Below are 15732 nucleotides of genomic sequence, written 5' to 3'. Positions count from 1 at the left end.
GGTAATCATTACTGTAAAAAGCTTTTTTTAGGGGGCAGCTAGGTGGCGCAGTGGATAGAGCACCAGCCCTGGAGTCAGGAGAACCTGAGTTCAAGTCCAGCCTCAGACATGTGACACTCACTAGCTGTGTGACCTGGGCAAGTAAATTAACCCCAATTGCCTCACCAAAAAAAAAAAAACAATTTTTTTTTACAGTGAGTTTCTCTGATAAAGCCATTCCTCAATTGATAAATGGTCAAAGGATGTGAACAAGCAGTTTTCAGATAAAGTAATCAAAGCTGTCTATAGTCACATGAAAAAAATGCTTAATCACTATTGATGAGAGAAATGCAAATTAAAACTCCAAGCTACTGCCTCACACCTGTCAGATTGCTTAATACAACACAAAAGGAAAATGACAAATGTAGGAGAGGTGGGAAAATTAAAACACTCTTGGTGACCAGGGAAGCAATTTGGAACTATGCCCAGAGGGCTATAAAACCATGCATACCCTTTGACCAAGCAATACCACTTCTGGGTCTGTATCCCCGAGAGATTAAAAAACAAAAAGGAAAAGGACCTATATGTACAAAAATATTTATAGCAGCTGTTTTGGTGGCAAAAAATTGGAAATTGAAGACATGTGCATCAATTGAGGAGTGGCTGAAAAAGGTGTTGTATATGATTGTGATGGAATACTTTTGTGCTTTAGGAAACAATGAGTAGGATGCTCTAAGAAAAACATGAAAAGACTTACATGAACTGATCAAAGTGAAACGAGCAGAACCAGAACATTGTACACAGTAACAGCAACATGGTACGATGATCCACTATGAATAACTTAGCTATTCTCAGCAATACAGCAATCCAAGACAATTCTATCGGACATTTGATGAAAGGACTTATGCTGTCCATCTCCAGAGAAAGAACTGGTTAGAGCCTGAATGCAGATCAAAAATACTTTTTGTGTGTGTGTGTGTCTTGTGTGTGTTTTCTTTCACAGATTGACTTGCATGGAAATGTATTTTGCATGACTAAACATATATAACCTATGTCAAATTGTTTGCCTTCTCAGTAAGGTGGGGAGGGGAGGTGGGGAGGGGAGGGAGAGATTTTGGAACTCAAAATGTGAAAAAAAAGAATGTTAAAATTGTTTTTATGTGTAATTGGGGAAAAAATGAAATATTAAATAAGATTTAAAAAAATAAAGTGTTATGAATGACAAAGTAGCAGATAGATCCACATCCAAAATTGGTTTGTAGACAAAAGTAGTTAATGATAGACCCATAATAAGTGATTTTGGACCACATTCCTAAACTTTGAGAGTAAAATAATTAGACCTACTATGTGATATTTCATTAACTATAGTTGTATAGCTGAAAAAAATCTTTACTATACCCAATATGGTACACTTTCACTTTAGATAATTTAAAGTGATGTGTAATCCTTGCTGCTTACTCCCTACATTGGCACAAATGAAGGACATAGACACCTATGCCTGCAGTTCATCAATAGACACCCAATCCATTATTAATCTTTTTCTATTTCATTTGACCATTAATTCTGTGAATGCTATTTCCAGAAATGAAATGCTTGTGGAAAACTACTTTAGCCAATGTATAGAGCACACTTCTCAAGCAACAAGTCTTTTCATAATAATCAGCTTAATTTCTTTGTGGATTCCAGTTGAGACTCTTCTGCTTAACTGTGTGACCTCAAACAAACTGCTTCACCTTTCTGAGCCTTAGCTTCTCCTCAAGTGTAAAATGAGGACATCTTTAAAGTCACTGACTAAAATCCTGTGATGTCTATGAATTTTTTTTACCAGGCACTGTATGGTTATATTAGCAGACCTTATGTCATTAAACACTTCTGCCCATTACCTCATTTAATCCTCAAAAAAACTATAAGGAAAAAAGAATTTCAGTGTTTACATTTTACCCATGAGAAACCAGGGCCCAGAAAAGCTTAATGACTTGCCCATAGACACACAGCTTATAAGTGGCAGAACCTGCATTCAAATACAAGTCCACATTAAGAATGAGAAAGGACCTAGTCTAATGCCTCTATTTCATAGATGATGTAATCAATACTGAGATTTAATTAAGAACTTTATCCGAGGTCAAACAGCTAGTTAGTAACCAAGGTTCAAGCAGAACCCTTAATTATAGGCCTGTGTCTTTTGCACTCTTCCATTTCCTGACAAATTGTCATTGGTTTCCGTAAAGGGCACCAGTATCAAGAATCTTATTTCCCAGAAAAGGACAAAAAAAGTTGTTAAAAGTTCATAAAACACTTTGCCTACAGTAACTCTGTAAGCTAAATAATGCAAATGTTCATCATCTCATTTTTACAGATGAGGAGACACTAGAGGTCAGAAAGGTGAATGACTTCCATGTGTTATTGGTCACACAACTAATGAGTCAGTCAAACCCCATCCCAAGTCAAGTTCTCTAATAAGAATAGGGATATGGAAGAATAAGAGAAACAAAAGGGAAAGAGGTAGTAGTTCATAGCTTACACTGGCTAAGGTTTTGAGACCAGCTATTCCATGACTGGCTTGGACACTTAAAGATGACTGGTAGTGTGGAGTACCTTTATAATGGTTGGGCAGGGACAAAGTAAAAAGAAGGTCCAGTTGGTTGGTGTGGAAGAAAGTTATAGCAAAAGATAGATATTTTGAAGGATTATTCTGGACATAATATGACAACTACTGATTTATTTTCTTGAGACCAGGCCCTGGAGCTGGATAATGAACGTAGTTACCATACACAGGAAAAGTGACTAAGTAACCACAGGGATAAGCAAAAAAAAGTGATTAATGTGAATGGGGGGGGGGGAGAATTGATGGAACAGGCTAATAGTTGAGGGGAGAAAAGGAGAATTTTATCTAGTGTCATCTGTAAAGGACACAGACAGTTGTCTCAGGGCTCCTGCTAACATAGATATGTCAGCACCTGTCCTAGCCTATGTTTGGTAGCAGCTGCAATATTAAAAATGTTAAAAAAAAAAAAAAAAGAAAAAACCCAAACCTCAGCTGTTCTAGATCATGTCCAAAAGAGATAATATCCTTTTTTATCTGCTGTTCTGGAATATAAAAATTTGTAGAAGCTTATAACAAAGGTAATATTTTAAATTTTAAAACTATGATATGAAAGCAAGTCAAGAAAGCTTGTCTTTAGTGCCAGATACTATATCTTGGCCCTATGGTACACAAAGGCTATGAAGGCAGGAAAGAAGCTTTTCTAAGTAAGATACACTTTTTGAAAGAAATTCCCTAAGGAAGGTAAAAAAGAAACGTATTTTAATTGTATGAAAAACTGATTTAAAATAAACTAGGAAAGGGTTATTTTAGGAAGTTGACAATTTTTACATTTATTGAAATAATTTTACATCCATTTTTTTTAAAAAAAAATCTATTTATTAAAGTAAAACACACATTTTTCTTAGTGTTTCAAAACGTGGGAAAAAAACAAAAACATACAAAGTCAATTACACAATTGATTTCCACAACAATGCAAAACAATGATCTCCCCAAAAGAGACAGTTTGAAGATAGTGTGGCTTTATTAGGATAAACTGATTAAGTAGTCAGAGACTACTTTATATCATTAATTTTGGTTTATTTTCCAAAAATCATTGAATTTTGGAATGTTTAATTTTTCAATAATTTATTTTCTGATGTTTGTAATAGCTAATTATAATTAACAAAAAGTTTTGAGAAAACCTCAAATAAGGAATTACATGTTTCAGGGCCAGGAACTACAAGTTCTCTAATTCAAAGAACAGTCTAGTAACTGACTTAAAATGGTAACTTTACATTCACTTCTTTGAACACTTAAATAGATTCCCATCTTGAAAGTACAGTTAATACATAAAGTGGAGATGGAGAAAAGGAACTATAAAGGGAAAGTATACTCCTTTACTGCAAAGCTACAAAAAAAAAGACCCAGTGTTTAGTAGCTTACTTTGTACCATGGCTGGAGAAAGTTATCTTTTTTACTAGATGACTCATTCCTTATATTTATAGCTGTCTATCTAGTATGTAACTATCCTCCAGATAAGAGATTTTAACCATTAAATGGTTCAACTAGATAATCAGAGAATTACACATTATGCTTCAGACTGCCTGGAATCAAATTAGTTTTTTCCAAAAATGATTAGCAGCCTTTTAAAACAGAAAAAACATCAGCAGAACTTTGCTTTTCCCTAAATTAATATCTGAAGACTCGCTAGAAAACTGCAGGAAGCCACAATGATACCTATTAATGAGGTTTGAAGTACATCACCAGGACACATCTGTCCCCTAATACATCCAGAACTGACCAGGTCTAGACATAAGACAGTAAGCCAGCAAAAACAAGGAGTACATTTGTAAAACAAAAAAGAGCTGGCTGTCTTAGGTATAGGACATTTGACCTTTTTACAGGGCAATTCTGCTCCAAATATAAATGTACTTCAACTTGACTGTGTCTGATTGGATAACTCTTCCTACATAGTGCCCTTTCATTAAACTAAGCTACTCCTATCCTCAAGACTCTTGTGTTGATGTGCAGAGCTTTTCTTCTCTTACTGTACTGTCAATCATTTGTGAGCGGGGCCTGCCCTGCTCTCCTGGAAAACTTCTGCAGAAATTTAGCAGACTTGTTAAACACTTAGAGGCATCTCATAAAAATCTGCTTTTCCAAATAGCATACAAATAAGTATTAGACCTTGAATGTAAAAACTTCCCATTGCACATTACAATGTAAACGGCATAGCATGCTACCTATTCCTCCTTATAGAAAAAGCAGTAGCCACAAAGTTTTGGTCAGAATGGTTGTTTCACATTTTCAATTTAGTACTTATTAATACCAAAGATCCGAACACCATGCAGTTGTGGCATTTTGGGAATCAGCACACTCAGGAGAGAAGCTGTGTTTAAGATGAAGTGTGTAGGATCATACTTGGTGTAGAAACTTGCCAGAAAATACCTGTGGAAACAAAAACAGGTAAGGGTTTAAAAAAATAGTTACAAGTTTTTTAATACGCAAAACAGGAAAGTTCATTGAAATAAAGTTTTTAAAAGTAGTTACATGCAAGTAAAGTGCAGTTACTTTCTTAGAACAAAAGAGGAGAAAAGTAAAACAAAAGACAATACTTAGCAAAGTTTTGATGATTTAAATTAGATGAGAAATTTAGTTTCTGGATTTAATATATTTAGTGGTTACAAAAAAAATGAACATTTTATGTTTACCTAAGTTGCGCTAGTGAATGTTTACAGTGTCTTAAAAAGAAAACAAAAACATTGCCTTTTGGATGTCCTCTCATCTGAGGTCTGGTATTGTAGTCAAACAAGTTCATAACCAGTTAAACAGGAAAAATGGAAAACACTTGTAAATTCCAACTGTTTTGTTTATATCTAAACATTTGGATTCAAATGACAAAGCTTAGTTTTTATGAAATTAAAAAAAAATTCTGCTAACACCACCTACTACTAGATACATATGTTAGAATGAAGCCTAAGGCTGCAAAAAGTGTTCTGACACAAAAAAATATATAAAATGTTCTGTGATTATAAATGGAAAGGTAGTTTCTTGTGTGGGCAGATAATTTCTAATCTGTTCAGGGGGGTAAACACAAAACTTATTGTTAACATCCTTCTCTTTAACCCATTGCCCTCATTCTTAAATTCTGCTTTATGCGCTAGTCTTGAAAGTAAGTAAGCATCCAGGTACACAACTATAGCTAAGCAATTACTCAGTTTGCTATCCACAACATTTTTAGAAATATCTGGATGAAAGAGAGTAGACAACTAATGTAAGCAATTATTTATATACATGATACAACGCAACAACAACAGCAGACACATCACAAAAGAAACTGAGGTGAAGATATTTAAAAATATTATAGAAGAGAATGCCAAAAATCTGTATCATGACTGATGAAGCATCTATAATTTCTAAGAAAAGCACAATATTGATTTATCTCCAGTGCACAGTTCAATTAGCAACTAGAAAGGTAGTATTATCTGTTGCTTTAAGATAACTCTTGTCGACCACAGCAGAGTTTGTTTTCAATACATTACTGTCTACATTAAGTAACTGTGTTTTCAATAATGAATATTTAAAAGCAAATTTAAATTTGCATTTTGTTCTGGTATCGTTAAGAAAGTCTAGAATAGCTATAAAGTTGTTAGAAATTTTCCTAAAATTTATCATTTGGCACTGTTTAAATCAACAGTACTTATCACTTGATGATTCAATATCTGAAATAAAATAAATTAACCACTTAAAAATATTTCTGGATAAAATTTATTCTATTTATTATAAATCTCATTTAAATGAGACCGAACTAGCAGCTGTAGGTAAAGAACTTGAAATTAAAATTATTAATTTCCAGTACTGGTACTGGAAATGAATAGCATGTGGTTTACAAGCTGCTACTGCTGGATAATGAAAGCATCTATCCTTTGAAGGTTATGTATGCGTATTTCTTCCTCTTATTCTGGTTTGGTAAAGAGCCTAACATTAATTTCTTGCAAGACCTTGCTTTAATGATTGATAGTCTTAAAGAATTTTCATTACTTTCAACTGCAATGCAGTCAAGATCAATTAACATTAATACCATAAGAGCTTTTGAAAATTTAAAGACTGGCATTGGAAAGCATTAATCTCTATTTAAATATCTGATTAAGTCAGGTAAATTTAAAGACTTTCCATTTAATAAGAATAATTTTAATGCTCTTCCCTCAGAATAGTTACTGGAAAATATAGTTCAACACATGAACTTACATATTTTATCAGAGAGGAACAATGAAAGCATTCTGATTTATTAGATCCATCTAGCTGGCCTTATGAAGAACTAACTTCACCATGGGTATAGGCAATTAAAAAAAAACACATCATTTAAATGAAAATTTATAACATGAAACTGATTCTAATTCCAGTAACTATATAAAAAGCTAAAAAGATACACATAGCACTGTTGAAATCAGAAGTGCTAAAGCTGAAAGACATTTCAGGTTAATGAATAAAATTTATATGAGAGTGAGAAAAAGTTTAATAGTAGACTACATATCAGATTTAATGACAATAAATTCATTAGGAAAAGAATGGATTGGAATGCAAATCTTTAAGTCAAGTCATGATTGAACTACAACCTTAGACTGGCTATGGATAAAAGAGTTTTGCAAGAATCAATGAAAGTATTCAGGAATCAATTGACTATATGAGATTTATAATAGAGTATTATATATTTTATTATTTTGAAGTTGGATACTACCCATCCTTTATATCAGTATAATTTGTAATACCTTACATAGGTATATCTATAGTAATTTGTGATACCTTATATACACACTTTTCTAGAGAGCTAGTTGTTAAACCTTTACAATACACCACTGCTCATTCTGCAGTGAAAGTTCAGATGATAGTTAGCATTTCTCACTTAATACATTCCTACACCAGAAGACCATTGTTTTTGCTTTCTCCTCTTGCCCTTATTTCATGCTATACAAAACAGGATATTATTTATGTTTATCTTATTAATACTTCTGTGTATATAATATTATACATCAGTAGTTATTAATCTTTTTGGAGCTCTAAATTTTATTATGTCATTTCATTTCATACTTTTGAAAGGTGTTAGCCAGCTTATAGCTTAAAATTTAAAATAATTAAAGTTAAAATAAGAATTTCATGATACCTCTTTACAAAACTTTAAAAATCCTGGGGCAATGTAAAAAAAAGTGACAAATCCTACTGCCTCACATGGAAAGCAGTATGGTATGGTAGAAAAGGTAATGGACTTGGACTCAAGAACTTTAAGCTCTGCCACCAAATAGCTATAATACTCTAGGCAAGTCTCAATTTCCCTGACCCTTGAATGTCTTCATCTAGAAAATGTGGAAGAAACACAGCAGAATGTAAAGCACAATAATAATATAATAATAATAATAATAATAATAATAATAATATTTGAAGACAGCTTCACAAAAGATTTTAAATAACACTTGCAGCACAAAATAAAAATTTAAAAATATTAGGGTTTTGTATATTATTAGAACACAGTTACACAACACTTGCTTTATTGTTGTGTGCATCCATACCACATTAAGGTCATTATTTCCTTGAGGGAAAATATCAGAGGAGACTAAAAGTCACAATTTTCTTTTTGTACAAAACACTATGACATATATTAGGGTAGAAAAGGAGCTATATGATATGAACATGTTCCCACAAACTGTGATGCGTTCCTGTCTAGTCTTCAAATCCTAACCATTTTTTTGGGTCCAAGTTCAAGTCCTGTCACCTAAATGAAGCCTTGCCCTCAACTAATCTAGCTCACAATTATCTTTCTTTTTCTAATTTCACACTTAAAGACCACACACACACACCATACCACTTGATAATATTATCATTAACATTTACTGAGAGCCTACTAAGCATTAGGCATTTTGTCCATATGGTAGAAAAGAAATGCAAAGAGGATGTAAAAGGTATGGCTTTAAGGGATTTAGAATCAAGTTAAGGAAAAAAGATACAACATAAAACCCACAATGTATCAAAGGCTCAAGAAGAGGAGAACTAAATTGATGAGATCAAAAATCTCAAGTACTGAAGAAGCCAGTGCTCAATGTTGAATGATATAGGTGGGGTGTAACCACTGAATGCTAAGCTCATAGAATCATAGATTTAGCACTGTCAGGGACCTTAGAAGCCAGAGTCCAACTCCCTCATTTTACAGATAAAGAAACTGCGGCAAAGAGAGGTTAAGCAACTTGCCCAGTCACTGAGCTATTAAGTATATGATACAGGAGACCATAGTTCAATTTACTATACCACCTATGTGGTTAGCAAAGGCAAGGCTTAAAGGAAGCACAGGTTTTACATATGTGGAAAGGAACTCATTTTCTCCTTCAAGTTCCCCTAAAGCTTTCTTCATACCATTCATACACTTGTATAGGCATATCTCCGAGACATTTTGGGTTCAGTTCCATCAACTGCAATAAATTGAATATCACAATAAAGGAAGCCACATAAATATTTTTGTTTCCTTGTGCATATAGAAGTTGTTTACGTTATACTGTAGTAAGTGTGCAGTAGTAGTATGTCTAAAAAAGTATATATTTTAATTTTATTGCTAAAAATGCTAACTATCATTTAAGCCTTCATTGAATTGTAATCTTTTTGCTGGTAGAGAGTTTTGCCTCAATGTTGATGGCTGCTGACTAAGCAGGGATTGCTGAAGTCGAGGTGACTGTGGCAATTTCTTAAAATAAGACAATGAAGTCTGCCACATCACTGATTCTTTCTTTCACTTGAACACTTAAGAGGCCGTTGTAGGATTATTAACTGGCCTAATTTCAATACTGTGTATCGGGGAACAGGGAAGCCTAAGGAGAGGCAGAGAAACAGGGATCAGCCTGTCTGTGGAACAGTCAAAATACACTCAACATTTATCAATTAAGTTTGCCATCTTAGACAAGTGCAATTCATAGTGCCCCAAAACAATTACATCAAAGATCAGTGATCACAGATTACCATGACTAATATAATAATAATGAAAAAGTTTGAAATATTTCAAGAATAACCAAAATGTGAAACAGAGACACAATGTGAGTGCATGTGTTGGAAAAATGGCGCCAACAGACTTGGTTCAATGCAAGATTGCCACAAATCTTCAATTTGCAAAAATATAATATCTTCGAAGTGCAGTAAAGTGAAACACAATAAAATGAGGTACACCTGCACACTTTTTTGTATTATGTGAGGGAATGTGAAAGTAGATTCTAGTAATACCAGATTTGGAATCAGGAGGTCTGAATTGCAAACTCCTCCTCTAACCTTTACTAGCTATGTGGTAATGGGTAAAGCATTTAACTTCTCAGCTGATTCCTCATCTGTTAAGATGGATGTAATATACTGTATACCTCAAAGGTTTCTAATGGAGAGAGTGCTCTGTAAACACGAAAAAACTAGAGTAATTATTATATGTCCTATTTCCCTATCCCCATTGGGGGCTCCCTGAGGGCAGACACTATGTCTTATATCTCTGATACCCCAAAAGAGGCTAGCATTGTGCCCTGAATAACGTGGTGCTCAAAAAAAAGATGCTGGTTGAATTTCACACAGGATGCATGGCATGAGAAAACATGGTAAAAGAATGCCAAGCGCACCAATTTGGCTGGAGCAGAGATTTTGTGGAGAGGAGCAATAAAGTAAAAGAGGAGTCAATTGTGGAGGACCTTATATGTCAAGCTAAAGAGCACAGATTCTATCTCATAAAAAATGAATTTGTTCCTCAAGGCACTGCCAACATCTAATCAGGGGTTGATACAAGCAAACAAATGTTTTAGGAAGATTAACTGGAGGCAGGATGTATGATATTCCCACTGTCTTGTATTTGTATATTTCATGTATATTTGTTCTGACTCCTCTCTTCTAGGAGAATGTGTCTTACACTTTTCTCATATCCCTTCCAGTGCTTAGCACTGTGTTCTCCTAGAATGCTCTCTCAATACTTGCTGCTATAGAATAGAATCATCACCCACCTGCTGAAATAAAGGTTCTCATAATATTCCCATACCTACAATAGTTCAAAAAACAATTTTAGAATAATTCTTCCCTCTTCAAGCTTTCCTAAATCCTGAGTTACTTCCACTCACAAAATTATTGGAGAAATTGTGAAGAACTTCCGTGAAGAAGTAAACTGCACTCCATAGTCCAGTTGTTCCCAGTGAGTTAGCAGCCTGGCTTTCCCCTGGTCAGGGGTTTCAAAAGGTGTTCCTTTTACAGCATGTAAAAATACATACATTCCCTAGAAAACAAAGGCGGTGTATCAACAGAAAGCAACTTAACAATTGTGCTTATTATTATTCATGCTTATTAGCATGAAAGAATGCAAAGAGTCTGTATGCATGCCTGTATATTAACAACCTGAATTTTAAACTTTCATTATTATTGGAATGTCAAGGCCAATCTGATGATAAACCATCAGTGATACAAAAACAGTACTAAAAAAAATCCCCACAACATTTGTTTCTTCTTCTGTTGCTGAACCATTATCAATCAACAAAAATTTATCATGCACCTATTATGTGTCAGGCACTGTGGTAGGAGCTAAAGATATCAGACAAAAGTAAGGCCCATGGAGCTAATAATCTACAACTAAAATATGAAAGCTTATAGTGTAATACACAGAATTTCTAACTTCTTTCCACATTCGGTATACAGGTAGTCAGAAATGCAAGGATGCATTTTTAGCTACTGGCTTTCCACCAAAGTACCAGATTTGAAGAACTGATGGTACTTTTATGCTGAACCAAGTTTTTCTTTTTTTAAAAAATATTTTATTTTTTCCCTAGTTACATGTAAAGACAATTTTTACATTCGTTTTTAACAAATTCTGAGTTTCAAATTTTCTCTCTCTCTCTCTCTCACCTCCTCCCTCCCTGAGACTGTAAGTAATTTATAGGTTACACATGTTCAATCATGCAATACATATTACCTCATTAGTCATGTTGTGAAAGACAGACCCAAATGAAAAAAAAATGCAGAAAGTGAAAAATACTATGCCTTGATCTGCATTCAGACTGCATTAGTTCTTCCTCTGGGGGTAGATAGCATTTTTCATCAAGAGTTCTTTGTACCTGTCTTGAGCCAAATTTATTCTTAAAAAAAAAAAGTTGCACGTACAAATCTCCACTGTAAAAACAAAACCAAAAGGCTCAAATGCTTTTAACAGAGACCTGTTTTAGGCTAGGTTAGAATTCCCTCTTCTAAAACAAACAAAAAAAAACACAAAAATAAATAGCCTAAGGTAATGTCACAGTTTTCTCTTCACAATATTACATCATAACATGTTTTCCCTACCAAAGATTTTAGTAATCAAGGTTGTTTGGGGGGAAAGTAATAATAAGTTAGTTTTTGCAAAAAGTTGATTTACTATGTTTAAAATGATATCTGGATCTCATACTACACATCTAATATGTTGATCTAATTATAGTTCACAATTACATAATGTAATGCTTTATAGTTAGGAAGTGCTTGCTTTACATACATTATTTCATTTGATCCTTGACTCCTAACCCTATGACGTAAGTAGTTTAATCTTATGGCCTATTCCCATTTTAGAAATGAGATGACTGCACTGAATAAAACTTTCTGGCTCCAAGTCTAACATATAGTTTGCTTACAAATATGTACAAATTCATTGGTAAAAGGACTTCAAATGACAGAGAAACTATCTCTTCTTTTAGAGAAAATTTAAAAAGAAATTCAGTTTGAGATAAGTTAGTGCATCTGTTTATATACATTTTTTTTAAGGCAATTGAGGTTAAGTGACTTGCCCAGGGTCACACAGCTAGTAAGTGTCAAGTGTTTGGTGTGAGGCTGGATTTAAACTCAGGTCCTCCTGACTTCAGGGCAGATGCTCTATCCACTGTGCCACCTAGCTGCCCCTATAAACATTTTTTAAAAACACATGCCAGTATAACATGCTAAAAAACTTAACCTAAATACAGCCTTTACCTTCAAAAAGCATATTCCAATCTTTGTTTACGCTGATTAAGCAATTCAAAGGGACCCGATGTCCAGCTGAGACTAAATGAACTCATTTTAAATAGTGGTAAGTAGGTGTGGTCTTGAAGAAATTGGCAAAAAGGCAGGACCTGTCCTAGAATAAGTGACATGTATTTTTTCTGGAAGCCCTCTGTTCGCTGCAATTAACTTTTCAAAACCCTTTTATATTGCAATCTAAGCACACAGATACAAAGACAACTGTACCTGAAGATTAAATTACATACACAAGTATGACAGTGTTTCATTAATATAAACTTTTAAGAGTATTTATATTAGCTATATTATTTACCCATGTCCTCTACTTCAAGACACTGACTCATAATTACTTAAAAACAAATGTGACATGTACACTCTATGGCTCTAGTAACAGACCTTTGGTACCAAAGAGACAAAAGGCAGAATATGAGGCATACTGTATCGAGGCTCAATAAGTACTGATTAGATTTAATCTCTAGCTAAGCTAATTCCATTTGTATTGATGATTCCAATAGTAAGCTTTAGCACTGAAGAAAAAAGAAAATAATTACTCAAAATTTGCAGTGTGTGGTATGAAGATTCAAACTGAACTAAAAAAAAAAGGCAAAGAACAGTGCCAGTTCCCCTATGTTTAAGAAATTGAGTGGACGCTGGCTTAGACTAGGATGTTTAAACATTTTAAAATATTTTATTTGGTCAAATGTGTATAATTGGTTTAAAAATCTTTAGAAGTAAACTTTAATCTATAAATTGGCTTGCCTTGGGATCACTAAGACAGAGGCAGATTAGAAGTGTCTTGTTAATGAAGCCAAGATCATAGATTAGATCCCCATGCAAATCCAGCTAACTCTGATGTACTGGCAGTGCCAAACTGTGTCCCACTCTTAGTTAGCCCCAATACAAATAAGGGCTGCTGGTTGCAAGAGAGACTGGGTTACAGTGTATAAATGGATCAGCACAAATCCATTACCATTACTGGAAAAATAACATTTGCCGATGGGCTTTCATTTATTAAAGATTATACAACACAGGTTAAAATATGTGCTAAACTTAAGTGTTATACAGAATTTATAAAATTTTATTTTTGAACTGTATTTTCTAGCGTATTCTTAAATTTTACTATTCCAAATTCTCTCTATGAATAGCTTACTAAGTATAATTTATAAAATAAAAATCTTTTCAAGTTTCCTTATTACCTTGAACTTCACTTTTGTTTTTACCCCCTAATATGTCTTTAATTTTGCAAAATATTTTATAAGGAGGCAAAGTTCTTACCAGATTATGTATAATATTTGTTAAGGTCCAAGCAACAGGAACACTGAAGAAGGGAATGCTGAGTAAGACAATATGAAGCAAACCAACTCCCAATGCATATGTCAGCCACATACCACGACTGTTCATTACCCTGGTATTTGGATTTACCTCACTGTGTGCGACTCCAACATTCATTTTTGCTCTGCAGGGAAGCAAAGAAAGGAAACAAAACTGTTGTTACTGAAAGGATAGATGCTTTAAAAATAACCCTACTGAAACACTAGGAAAGAAATTAAGTAACTGCCTTTAATCTCTTTGTTGTTTTAAAGTAGGGGGAAAATGGCAGAAAATACCTAGCACATATTGATAATTTCTGTAAAGAACCTTTGTCAAATTAAAGTCCGCAAACTCAGGTCTGAAAGCCTCCTCCCAAAGATTTTTTATGTGACAATTAGAATAGAAAATTTTCCTGATGTATTAAATGGAGAAAAATGTTTTAAAAATAGCTATCTCAAAGTGTTGCTGAGAGGAACTAACAATGGGCAAACGTTTAAGTCTTGAAACACCAGTCCTGTTTAGAAAAGTTTCACTAAAAAATCAGAAGACAGGGAGGGAAAATTTTTGTTCCTTAGTTTTGTGGTAAAGTCAAATTTATTTGAAAAACATAAGTTCCTGCATCCCACAAATATTTACTGCCTCTAAATATTTAGTAAGATCAAAAAACATGTCCTTCTTTCTCTCTGGGGGAGGGGGGGAAACAAAGGAATAAATGACCTTTTCCCAAAATGCTTGTTTTTAAAAACAAGAAAAAAGCATCCTTTGAATGATACTGTTAATAGAAATACCTCACTTATAACCTGAATAGTCTTTTAGTAGTTCAAGAATGGAAAGAAAAAAAAAGCAGAGTAGGGTCATTTTAAAAAGAAAACACCTTTGCTACAGTGTTGACATACACATTTCCCATTATCCCATTCAACTTACTGAATCACAGAATCTCAGAAGTGAGAAGGGACCTGGGGACATATAGTCCAACCTCCATCTGGCCAGGATACCTCTACAACATATTCAAGTGGTCGTCCAGGCTTTGCCTGAAGAACCTCCAGAAGGGGGTTTCTCCCAATGGAAGCCGTAAGTAACATGGATCTTGATACTGCAGAAGCTAAAAGGCAGTTACAAAAGTACTAAGGGACATTCCCCGCAACTTAATTATTGAAAATCTTGCCCTCCCTAAATATCCTGTAAAATGTGCAAGAGAAAAAAGTTGCAACAGCGAAGTCTGACTTTTCATTCCTACCACTACGAGAAAACCTTCCAGAAAGGCTAGAAAAGGCATTTCCCTCCTTAGTCAGGTCAGCCTGAAGGCCACGCAGGGAAAAAGACTAAGGTCAAGGGTCGAACCGCCCCCCGAGGCTGCGAGCTAGCCTCAGTCCACCTTGGACCGGGGAGCCTCGAGGAACCGGCCCCGCAGGATGGACCCCTGCGAGAAGTTGGAGCTGGGGTACGGGGGGAGGGACCACGAGGGGCACGGCAGCCCGCTCCAGGGCGGATCCTTTCCTCTCCCGGCCTGCGATAGCCCCAATGTCCAGGGACCAGCGCGGGGGACGCGGCTCGAACCCGTCACGGAGAGCGGCGGGGTTCCGGAGCCAGTCTTAGAACTCTCTCGCCCCAGGCTGGGTGTCTTCCCAGCCCATCTCCTCCCACCCCCGCCCGTAAGAACGTACCTCAAAACGGGCACCAAGCGGGGGAAGAGGCAGTGAGTGGGACCCGCCGTTCTGGACCCACCGAAGCACTGCGGCCCCGGCCCGACGCCGCCTGGCTGCCAGGAGCCCGAGCCCTGCTCTTAACTCAGCGAGAATGTCGCCTGCGGAAGCCTTAGGAGCGGAACGCCGCGACATCCCGACTGACGGGCAGGCCCGCCAATCAAATCCTGCCGGGGCTCGCCAGAGGCGGGGCTAGCTGCC

General features: G+C 35.5%; 1 protein-coding gene and 1 pseudogene across 1 annotated transcript; one reads left to right on the top strand and one right to left on the bottom strand.

Moving 5' to 3' along the window:
• Positions 1-3390: 3390 nt before the first annotated feature.
• Positions 3391-15670, bottom strand: ORMDL1 (ORMDL sphingolipid biosynthesis regulator 1). The gene is made up of 4 exons (XM_020993537.2): positions 15493-15670; positions 13793-13973; positions 10627-10778; positions 3391-4951 (listed from the first exon to the last, which is right to left on the bottom strand). The coding sequence occupies exons 2-4, from the start codon at positions 13964-13966 to the stop codon at positions 4816-4818; spliced, it is 462 nt and encodes a 153-aa protein (XP_020849196.1). The 5' UTR covers positions 13967-13973; positions 15493-15670; the 3' UTR covers positions 3391-4815.
• On the top strand, positions 4951-7571 carry LOC144454543 (E3 SUMO-protein ligase KIAA1586 pseudogene; annotated as a pseudogene).
• Positions 15671-15732: the final 62 nt, after the last annotated feature.

This window comes from Phascolarctos cinereus, unplaced genomic scaffold (genome assembly GCF_003287225.1).
Source record: "Phascolarctos cinereus isolate Bilbo 61053 unplaced genomic scaffold, phaCin_HiC Scaffold_726;HRSCAF=1367, whole genome shotgun sequence".
Lineage (NCBI taxonomy): Eukaryota > Metazoa > Chordata > Mammalia > Diprotodontia > Phascolarctidae > Phascolarctos > Phascolarctos cinereus.
The sequence above is the reverse complement of the archived record's forward strand: the minus strand, read 5'-3'. Positions and strand labels throughout refer to the sequence as shown.